Here is an 11,424-nt window from a genome sequence, read left to right as displayed (position 1 = left end):
ACTTCTTTCTCTTCTTCATTATGCCTCATTTTACAAACTTGGGATTCTTTTCCTTTATTTGCTACCTTTTTCTTTCCTTGTTTGCAGATGTTTTCTTCCTTTTCTCTCTTGAGCTGCAATTCTCCTTCTTTTCCTTGTTCAACTACTTAACTTTTCCTTTTGAGAAGTACTTTGATTTTTCTTCTTTTGTTCAGCGTTCAATCTCTCAAGGTGTGTCAAGAGGAACAGGATTAAGTAATTTTCATCAGGTTGAAATGAACTGGTTTAAGGCTCAAAGGGGCTTAACAATGGAAATTCTTATGGGTAGGCTATTTGGCTCTAAGTTAATAAGAATAAAAAAATACCCTTATCATTTTAGTTATGCATGACAAGCCAGAGAAACAGTTCAAGTTCTAGAATCTACTACAGTGAGGCCTCTCTAAAATAAAATTATGTTTAGGCTCAAATCCTCACAGTTAAAATCCAAACTAGAATCTCAATTCATTGTTTCACATCAAGCATTATCAAACATTTTAGCAAAACAGTTATAAAAACGAGCAGTCATCATTCTCAGATTAAAACAAGTAATTGCTCACAGTTATAATGCTTCATCCAACTCAATCTAATTACTTACTGAGTAATCTCAGAACATTCTGGAACTGCTTGTTTAGGAATAATCTAAATTTTATTTTTTTCTTTTCTTAAAATAAAAATAAAAATTGAATCTAACTCAAAACAGCAAATAAAATAAAATAAAAAATTGAAGGTTAAAATATCTCCCCTGATAGAAGAATTGCAGCAGTTCTCAGGTGCAAGCCTACCATTCCCAGATTTAGAGAATTGCTGTCCTCAGCAATAATTAAACCACAAGAAGGAAGAAAAACATGCACAATAGAACAAAGAGTGGCATATAGAATAAACTATAATGCGCACATCAAAACTTCAGAGAAAAATATACCAACGTAAAGCCACTAAAAATAAAAATAAAAATACGAAACAGAAAAATAAACTAATATACAAAATATCCGTCAGCAAAGAGATATAATCAACCCTCCATGTCATCCCCCTCAGCAGCGTGGGATGACTCAGCAAATGGAAGGTCTGGTGGTACTGGATGCGTAGGTGTAGAAGACCATCATTCCCAGATTTGTTCCAAACCATGTAGCCATGTTAAGAACTCTTTGAAATTTTGATTTTTCCGAGATATAGAATCTCGGTGTCTCTTGTCAAACTTCAGCTTCTGGTGTCTCTTCCAACTCGTATCAAAAATTTTGACCACCTCATTTCTGATCGGGTTAAGCCTTCTTTGCGGTTGTCTCACAGGTTTGATGTTTTCTGCCATAAGAATTTTGTGTGTGCAAATAGAGGGATTAATACCCTTTAAATCAGAAATAGACCACCCTATGGCAGTCTTATGAGCTTTTAGAACTTCAACAAGCTCCTTTTCTTGACCAGGAGATAGTGTCGTATTGACAATTACATGATAAGTCTCTTCATTCCCCAAGAATACATATTTCAAAGTATCAGGCAGAGTTTTCAACTCAACCTTGGGTGGCTTATCTTCTATATCATCAGCTTTTTCTTTAAGCTCTTCCACAGCAACTTCTTTGCCTTCAAAGGGAACATGATCACGGGCTCTCAACTCATAATCAATCTCTTGTGGACGCATCTTCTTATGTTGCTCTTGAAACACTTCAACTTGAAAACAATCATCATTCTCAGCTGGTCTTTTCATTGCCTCAAAAACATTGTAATTGAGTTCCTCATCATGCATCCTTAATTTAATCATTCCCTGCTCAACATCAATTAGAGCACGGGCTGTAGCCAAAAAGGGCCTACCTAAAAGCAGAGGCTTATCACTTCCTTCCCCTGTATCCAACACCACAAAATCAACAAGAAAGATAAACTTGTCAACTTTGACAAGAACATCTTCAATGATCCCGTTAGGTTTCCTCACAGATCTATCAGCAAGTTGAAGAGAAACTTCTGTGGGTTTCAATTCTTCAATTCCCAGTGACTTATAAATAGAAAGAGGCATCAAGTTGATATTAGCCCCAAGATCACAAATAGCTCTGCCAATGGCAATATCATCAATAGTAATGGGAATATTAAAACTACCTGGATCACGAAGCTTAGCTGGAATCTTCTGCTGAATGAATGCACTATTTTTTGCAGTAAGTTCAACGGTTTGGCATTCTTGCAGTTTATTCTTCTTCAACAGATCCTTCATGAATTTTGCATATCCAGGCATATTTGCTAAGGCTTCTGCAAAAGGAATATTGATGTGCAGCTTCTTGAAGATGTCTAAGAACCTGTCATAATGCTTGTTAGTAACCTCTTTCTTGAACCTTTCTGGGTAAGGTGCTTGAGCCATTATATATTCATGGGTCAATGGGCAATTCTTATCAAAGAAAGATGGTTTTTCCTTTTCAATGACGGCTTCTTTCTCCTTTTCTTTCACAATTACTTCAGCCTCTGGTTCAACTGCTCCTTTCTGCTTCTCCTCTTGTTCCTTGTCTTCCGCACGATCAAGAGTTGGATTTGCAAGCGGTGCTACAACTTTGCCACTTCTAGTGGTAATAGCCACGCAGTCTTCCTTTGGATTGATAACTGTATTACTAGGAAAAGTACCTGGAATTCTTTCTGAAACCTGCTTTGCAAGTTGACCTATCTAATTCTCCAGGTTCTTTATGGAAGCACTTGTATTTTTGTTGTTGAAGAGCTCCTCCATGAAAGCATTTGAATGTTGAGCCATCTGTGCCACTAACTTTTCCAATTCAGAGGGTTCCTTTGCTTGAATTTGTGGAGGCTGCTGGTAGTTATTAGATTTGTAATCCATGCCAGCTCCTTGAGTTCTTCGCTAAAAATTTCCACCACCACCTCCAGCACCATAGTTATTGTTCCTTGGAAAGTTTGACGGTTGAGGGCGCTGGTCATATCATATTCCATTCACCTGTACTTGTTGAGGTGAATCATCTGATAACGAATTAGAGCATTCGTTGGATTCGTGAGCTTCCTGAGAAGTTGATTGAACATGAGACACTTGGAATTTATGAAATTGTTGCGCCAAACTGTCAAACTTACTATCAATCTTTTTGGATAACAGTTCAGCGAGCAAAGTGTCATTGTTTTCTTGCTTTATCACTCCTCTTTTTACTGAGGTTGGAACACTCTCATTTTCATCTCTTGCCAACTTCTTTATCAGATCGAGAGCTTGCTCTGAGGTACTCTGCCGAATAGAACCTCCAGCTGCACCATTAATCACCAACCTTGTTTCAGGAGAAATGCCATTAAAGAAAATTGCTACCTTTCTGTCATTGTCTGCTTCCCATTGTGGACACTTCCTGATAAGTTCTTGGAATCTATTCCAAGTTGCACATAATGATTCTTCTTCAAATTGACGAAAATTCGTGATTGCATTCACCAGCTGATTATATTTCTCCATAGAAAAGAAATGGGAAAAGAATTTGTTTGACAAATCTTCCCATGTTGAGATACTATTTGCTGGTTGCCTTTCTATCCATTTGAGAGCACTTCCCTTAACAGCAAAAGGAAACAGTCGGAGCCTGATAGCATCAGCTGGCACACCATTGTGCTTTGTAGTGTCACAGATCATCAAAAATCGATCTATGAACTCATGAGGGTCTTCCGCGTCAGCACCAGAATATTGAGCTCTTGCCACCAAAGAAATCAATGATGGTTTCAACTCAAAATTGTTTGCCTCCACCGTCGGCCTGACTATGCTTGAGTTTGGCCTATTGAACACTGGTGTCAGAATACTTTCCAACAATCTTGGGGTGGATTAATTGCATTGTGGCCTATGCCACCATCAGCGTTGTTGTTTCCTTCCATCTCTAGTTTCGGTTGTGCAGGTACGCTTTTCAAATCTTCCCAAATTATCTGCCTAGCCGCCTTCCTAAGTCTCCTCTCAGTCCTTGAAATTTCAGGATCAAGCAAAAAGTCTTTAGGTGGAAGTTTACCTCGCATAAAACTCAGAAAAATTTGTTAATAGCACCTGTAAAATGCAAACAAGAATAATAAAATAAAATAAAATAAAATTATATCTCAAAGATCAAAGGTTATTTATAATATTGAAATTTTCAATCCCCGGCAACGGCGCCAAAAACTTGATGCTATCCGGCAAGTATACCGTTTCGCATAAGTAGTAAAGTAGTAAGAAAGATCGTCTCCTCAGGGATTGAAAACCAAGTACTAAAATAATCAGTCACTTTAAGTTGAAAAACTTGATCTCTTGTTGGGAAAATTAAATTGAATCTTAGTAAAAATAAAGACTTATTTTTGAGTTTTTGTATTTTCAAGAATGAAAAAAAGAATAATAATGGAGTTGGTTTTGAAAATATGAGAAAGAATTGCAGTTAGGGAACACTCTCCCTATGATCCCCACTTATTACTTTGGATTGATACAAAATACTTATTTATATAATTTCTCAGATAATTATGATCTCAATATATTAATAATTAAATTCCAATCCCTTGGTAACTTAACCCTTTAACCTCACTTGGAATCCTAATCCCTTAGTAACCCCTCATGAGAATTAAGCAATGAACACAATAATTCCAACATCTGTAATTAAATATACATTTATCCCTAGTATGCATACCAATAGTTATCTTATCTCCTTCCAAGATCAGAAACCCCAATATCCCTATTTAAGGTTCTAACCCTCAGACTATTTTCAACTATCAAATTGATCAGGTTTAATAAAGAAAATATCAAATACGCACAAGATAAGATAAAGAAATTTATATAAACGAGTAAAATAATTTAAATCAATCCGTCATAACAAGGGTTCACATAGGGTTTGTGACCCTAACTACAATAAAAGAACTTAGCCAGACATAGTCATATCTGACATAAACAAATATTCCAAAGAAAGCATAAAAACTATAATTACTGGAAAGAATGGAGAAGAAATCTTGATCTTCAGTCACCCTCTGCTTGCTCCGAGTTGTTAATTGGTTCCTTGGTTGTGCTCCCAAGCTCCTTATTTATAGCCACAGGAATTGGGCCCATCATCTAATCTTCCTTTGAGTCCATCCAAGATTTGTATTTGATTTAAACTTTGTTTCCTTTTTCATGTAAAAATCTTGGAGATTTGATTGATAAATTAGAATTTCAAATCTTTATTGTATCTTGATTCAATCTTCTCACAAATCATCTAGATTTGTTTCGCTTTAATTCCATATCTTTTCTGAATAAATCTTCATCAAATCTTTATGGAATCTGTCGCGATCTTGATCATATCTTTTTCGCATCTCTTTGTAATCTTATCTCTAATTTGGAAAGAGATCTAATTGCTGAATATCCACACTTTATTTTTAAATCTTTTCCTTTTCCAAAATTGCCCTGTTGCAAAACACGGGATCTGAGAATTCGCAAACTGACGCTATCAGCGTCAAATTCACGCATCAAGCGTGAATGCTTCTGTCTGAAAAATTCCTTCCACGCTTCCAGCGTGAGATCCACGCTTTGAGCGTGGATTTTGATTTGAAAAATCCTCATTTTACTCCAGTTTGTTTTCTTTTTCCTACAAAATTAGCATAAAATCAGTATTCAATCCTTGATTAAGATTTTGACAAATTAACAGTGATTCTTGCTCTTTTTCTCAAGATTTCATCAACATTCTTTCTCTTTTTTGGCTCAGATTTCCTTATATGCTAAGCGCATATCAAGGGACCAAAAACAGAAGTCATCCATGAAGATTTCAATAGATTTCTCAATCATATCAGAAAAGATATAAAGCATACACCTTTGGAAAGTTGCAGGAGCATTGCACAGGCCGAAGGGTATCCTCCGGTAAGCGAAGACTCCGTAAGGGCATGTGAATGCTGTCTTTTCTTGAACTTCTGGAGCTACTGTTATTTGGTTGTAGCCTGAGTACCCATCCAGGAAGCAGTAGAAGGCATGGCCAGCTAGTCTCTCCAACATCTGGTCCAAGAAAGGAAGTGGGAAGTGGTCCTTCCGAGTGGCTGTGTTTAGTCTTCTGTAGTCAACGCATATCCTCCACCCAGTGACTGTCCTTGTTGAAATCAACTCATTGTTCTCCTTCTTCACCACGGTGACTCCACCTTTCTTGGGTACCGTTTGTACAGGACTTATCCATGCACTATCAGATATTGGGTAGATCGTACCTGCATCCAATAGTTTTACTACTTCTTTTCTAACCACTTCTTTCATGGTTGGATTGAGTCTCCTTTGTGGCTGCCTCACAGGTTTTATATCATCTTCCATTAGAATTTTATAAGTACAAAAGGAAGGATTTATACCTTTTAGGTCGGAGAAGGACCATCCTATGGCAGCTTTGTGTTTCTTCAGCACTTTAAGAAGTTTCTCTTCTTCTGCTGTTGTTAGCTCAACATTGATGATGACTGGATAGGTATTGTTGTTACCCTGGAAGGCATATTTTTAATTTGGAGGTAACTCCTTAAGCTCTACCTTTGGTGCTCCAAGAGGGATGTCATCTTTCTTTCTTTCAAGTTCTTCCACCACTGGTTCTTTATCAGCTATTTCAACGTCGTCGTTGATTTGTTCTAACTCGAGCGGGGAACTCTCCTCTTTCATAGCATCATCAATTGCTTCTTGTATTATGTCTATCATGAAACAGTCTTCTCCGTCTGTTGGATGTTTCATTGACTCGAAGACGTCAATGGTGACTGTTTCTTCGTTCACCCTCAGCATCAGTTTTCCTTGCTCCACATCAATAATTGCCTTCAAGATGGCTAAGAATGGCCTTCCAAGTAATAGGGGAATTTCGGTGTCTTCTTCCATATTCAGAACTACAAAATATGCAGGGAAGATAAATTTATCGATTTTAACTAAAACATCCTCAATTACCCCATCTGGTCGTCTGATCGATCTATCAGCTAACTGGAGAGAAACTGTAGTCGGCTTGAGCTCTTTGATTCCAAGAGCTCTGCACATGGACAGTGGCATCAGGTTGATACTTGCTCCTAGATCACATAATGCTTTTCCAACTTCAATGTTTCCTATTTCGATAGGAATACTGAAGCTGCCCGGATCCTTCAGCTTGGGAGGAGGTTTCTTCTGGATGATTGCACTGCATTCCTTTGTCAAGGCCACTGTTTCGCATTCCTTCAACCTGCATTTCTTTGATAAAAGGTCCTTCATGAACTTCGCATAGTTCCACCGGATCCTCCATATGCTGAGTCACCCCACGCTGCTGAAGGGGATGACATGGAGAGTTGATTATATCTCCTTGCTGATGGAGATTTTGTATATTACTTTATTTTTCTGTTTCGCATTTTTAGTTATTTTGCGTTGGTATATTTCTCTCTGATGTTTTAATGTGTGCATTATAGTTCATCCTATATGCCACTGTTTGTTCCATTGTGCAGGTTTTTCTTCCTTCTTGTGGTTTAATTATTGCTGAGGACAGCAATTCTCTAAATCTGGGAATGGTAGGCTTGCATCTTAGAACTGCAATTCATCTATCAGGGGAGATATTCTAAACTCTTTTAATTTTTCTTAGTCATTTTAGTTAGTATTTTGTGTTGCTCTTTATCTTAAAAAAAATGATATGCTTTTCAAGCAATTCTCAGGTTTAAATGTGCTTATCTAGTTAATATGCTTGACTGAATTTTTGGAAGTATGTTGTATGAACTTCTGGCATTATATTGTATGGGCATGAGTAGATTTCATGATTGCTCGTTTGTCTGAATTTTGTGCTTGAATGATTAATGATGCCTGATGTTTCTTTTGGAAGTCTAGCTTGACATCATAGCTGGTGAGGTTTTGTGCTTAAACACTTATTTTATTCTGAGAGGCCTCACTGTGATAGCATTCTAGAACTTGTTCTGTTTCTCTGTCATGCATGCATTGATTGAAATGATTAAGGCAATTTTATTCTGTTAGCCATGGCCAGATAGCCCAACTGTTTGATTTCTTCAGTGTTAACCCCTTTGAGCCTGAGCCCTTTTGTTCATAATTCCTGCTGATTGCTTAGCTTATTTCCAAGTGACTTACCTTAATTGAGATTGAATTACTGTTGTGTTGAAAATAAAACAAAGGCTCCACAAAGGTCAAGTAATTAGAAGAGGAAAAATTTCATCTGTGCCCTTAAAACAAAGGGAGAAAAAGAAAAAAGAAGAAGGTGAATGTAAAGAAAAGGTGGCTGAAAGGAATTAATTCCCGAAATTCTGTGGGAATGTTAGTGGAGCAAAATCATTGAGTTGAATGTGTTAAGAATGAAATAATATCAGTTTTTCAATCTCATTGTTGTTTGAGCTACTTTCCATATATTCCTACCCTTTAAACCGGCCAAGTTACAACCTGAGAAGTCCTTTTGATCAATTGTGCATGTGTTAATGTTCCTCATCTTTAGGAACTTGAGAATATGATTGATGTGCCTCTGGCAAGTGTGGTTTTTCGGTATTAAAATTGATAAGAATTGGGTCATAAGAGAGCAATTTAAATACATATTTGCTATTTATATTGATTCTTTCTATGTCAATAATATTCACCTTTTGGTTGTATTTTTACAGGTAAAAGGAGTGAAAATTACAAATTATAAAAAGCCTGATGACGCGACTCCACACACAGGAAAGTTCCATGTTGCATCATGTCGCACAGGCCAAAGTCCAAAGAAATGGCGCAACTTGGGGCCACAGTGGCGCAAGTTAGCGCCATGTTGCATTGTACAAATGCCAGAGAATTGGCGCTAGTTGGCTCCAGAATGGCGCAAACTAGCGCGACCATGCCAAGTGGCGCCCAAAAAGGTGAAAAATGGCGCCAACTAGCGCCGGTTTGCCGGAAATTATACCTGTTGTGCGAGGGCAATTTTGGAAAAATAGAAGAGACTTATAAATAGGATCCTCATGACAGAATTAGGGATTCAAACCTATTCTTTTGAAGAGAGACGACGGCAGAGCTCCGAGAGGATTCCTGAGATCAAGTTCTTCTTCTCTTTTCTCCTTAATTTTATGCTTTTGAATATTGGATTATTTTTAGCCATGATTATGTTTGGCTAATTTATTTTTATTGTAGTTAGGGTCACAAACCCTATGTGAACCCTTGTTACGCGGATTGATTTATAATTGCTCGTTTATATAATTATCTTTATCTCTACCCTGTTCGTATTTTATATTTTCTTTATTAGAATTGATCACTCTAATAGTTGATAATAGTCTGAGGGTTAGAACCCTAGATAGGAATATTGGGGTTTTCATCCTGAAAGGGGGTAGGATAACGGTTCGTATGCATGCTAGGAATAGATGTGTATTGAATTGCGGATGCCTAAATTATTGAGTTCATCGCTTAATTTTCATGAGGGGTTGCTAAGGGATTAGGATTCCAATTGAGATTAAAGGGTTAAATTGCCAAGGGATTGAGATTTAACTAATTATTTTAGATAATAATTTATCCGTGTAATTTTATAAATGAATATTGTAACCCAATGGGTGCAGCTCAGTTGGTAACTTGGCGCTGAGTTAGTGGGGTTGGATATGTGTTCGATTCCCGCTGAATGCATTCTTGGGGAGGGGGCTGAACCTTTAGCCATCACTGTTCCCCCGCACTCCGGATTAGTCCCATAGCTGGCTCAAAGAGTTGAAGCTCGTGGGGATACCGGAGGGAGCCAACTCGTCTCAAAGAGATAATTAGGGTTGGGTAACTCCAAAAAAAAAAATGAATATTGTAAATCAATCCAAAGTAAGAAGTGGGGATGATAAGGTGAGTGCGCTCTAGCTACAATGTTTTTCTCATATTTTCAAAACATCAATTCTTATTTTATTGTTCTTTTTCTCAATATAAAAATTACAAAAATAAGTCTTTATTTCAGTTCTCGATTTCAAACCAATCGACAATATTTGTCAAAACCATTTGAACTCATCCATTCTTGAAAACAATTATTATTTGATATACGATCACAATCCCTGTGGAGACGATACTTTACTTACCACTTTATTACTTGTGCGATCGGTATACTTGTCGGGAAGCATCAAGTTTTTGGCGCCGTTGCCGGGGATTGGCGTTTCGTATATCAATTAATTTTGATTTTTAAGATTGGATTTTTCTTTTATTTTTATTTTTGATTTTTTTTGTGATATTTGAACAAATGCTACTAATCTCTTTTCCAAGTTGTATGCGAGGTAAAGAGCCCGAGTTTCCACTTGATTTGGAGATCACAAAGACAGAGAAGAAAAACAGGAAATTTGCTCGGAAGAACCTTGTATTCATTGAGTTAGATATTCTGTCAGAAGAAGAATACACCATGGCAGGGAACAATGAAGAGGATAATCCGCTCATGGATACCATTCTGACTCCATTATTCAACAGACCCAATGCGAGCATTGTCCATCCTGAAGTGGGCAACAATAATTGGGAGCTCAAGTCTGATAATATTCGACTGGTGGAGAGAGCTCAGTTTGGTGGAGAGGATGATGAAGACCCTCATAGGTTCGTAAACTGATTCCTGATGATCTGTGACTCGACCAAGCATCCTCAAGTGTCCAATGATGCAATCCGGTTAAGGCTGTTCCCTTTTGCTCTTAAAGGAAAAGCTTTGAATTGGTTGGAGAGGCAACCTACGAGAAGTATTCCCTCATGGGAGAATTTATCAAACAAGTTCTTTGCTGAATTCTTCTCAATGGAGAGGTACAATCAAATGGTGAATGATATCACCAATTTCACTCAAGCTGAGGGTGAAACTATGTGTGCAGCCTGGAACCGCTTCAAAGATCTAATGAGGAGATGCCCTCATTACCCCATGACCAATGGTGATCAAGTCCGAATCTTCTTCAACGGATGCAAACCGAAAATCCAGATGGTCCTGAATGGTGCAGCAGGTGGTAGCATCAAATCGATGAGAGCAAATGAGACTCTTGCATTGATTGAAAGAATGGTTGCCAATGAAAATGAAGGGTTGTCATCTAAGCCTAAGAGAGGTATTCTTCACCTGGACAATAATGATGTAGTGCTAGCTGAAAATAAATTGTTATCACAGCAAATGGCAAATCTAACATCGAGGCTTGACAAGATGCAACTCTCTAGTGTCCAAGCCCAAGTTGCTTCAGTTGTTTGTGAGTACTGCAAGGGTGACCATGAATCCAATGACTGTTCATCTATATTATCTTCTGACTCCCCTCAACAAGTGCAGGTGAATGGGGTATGGTATGATCAAAGATCTCTGCCACGAAACAGTCCGAGGAATCCGAATTTCCCTTCTGGAAATAGCAATTTTCAGAGGAGAGGTCAAGGAGGTGGTCTTGATTATAGTTCTAACAACTATCTGCAGCCTCCACCAATTCCAGCTAAGGAACCCTCTGATTTGGAGAATCTAGTGGGACAGATGGCTCAACACTCCAATGCCTTCATGGAAGAGACAAGGGCCAATACCAAGAACACACAGTCTTCTATCAGAAATTTGGAGACTCAAATTGGCCAACTGGCTAAGCAAATTGCTGATA

General features: G+C 37.9%; 2 protein-coding genes and 1 non-coding gene across 3 annotated transcripts; all 3 read right to left on the bottom strand.

The window, feature by feature from the left end:
• Positions 1–1,300: 1,300 nt before the first annotated feature.
• LOC133318386 (uncharacterized) lies at positions 1,301–3,831 on the bottom strand (the record flags this gene model as incomplete). Its single annotated transcript, XM_061520374.1, has 5 exons — positions 3,768–3,831; positions 3,478–3,651; positions 2,933–3,228; positions 1,895–2,629; positions 1,301–1,771 (listed from the first exon to the last, which is right to left on the bottom strand). Coding segments are annotated over exons 1-5 (1,740 nt in total), but the record flags the coding sequence as incomplete, so codon positions are not given.
• A 1,810-nt stretch (positions 3,832–5,641) lies between these two features.
• On the bottom strand, positions 5,642–7,129 carry LOC133318377 (uncharacterized). Its single transcript, XM_061520363.1, has 2 exons — positions 6,437–7,129; positions 5,642–6,391 (listed from the first exon to the last, which is right to left on the bottom strand). Exons 1-2 carry the CDS (start codon positions 7,127–7,129, stop codon positions 5,642–5,644), a joined length of 1,443 nt encoding a protein of 480 aa, XP_061376347.1.
• A 3,491-nt stretch (positions 7,130–10,620) lies between these two features.
• Positions 10,621–10,726, bottom strand: LOC133318420 (small nucleolar RNA R71). Its single transcript, XR_009752469.1, has one exon. It is a non-coding gene; the product is annotated as a small nucleolar RNA R71 (small nucleolar RNA).
• Positions 10,727–11,424: the final 698 nt, after the last annotated feature.

This window comes from Gastrolobium bilobum, unplaced genomic scaffold (genome assembly GCF_033153095.1).
Source record: "Gastrolobium bilobum isolate Gb01-03AN ecotype WA unplaced genomic scaffold, APGP_CSIRO_Gbil_v1 utg4792, whole genome shotgun sequence".
Lineage (NCBI taxonomy): Eukaryota > Viridiplantae > Streptophyta > Magnoliopsida > Fabales > Fabaceae > Gastrolobium > Gastrolobium bilobum.
This window is presented reverse-complemented; position numbering and strand designations above follow the sequence as displayed.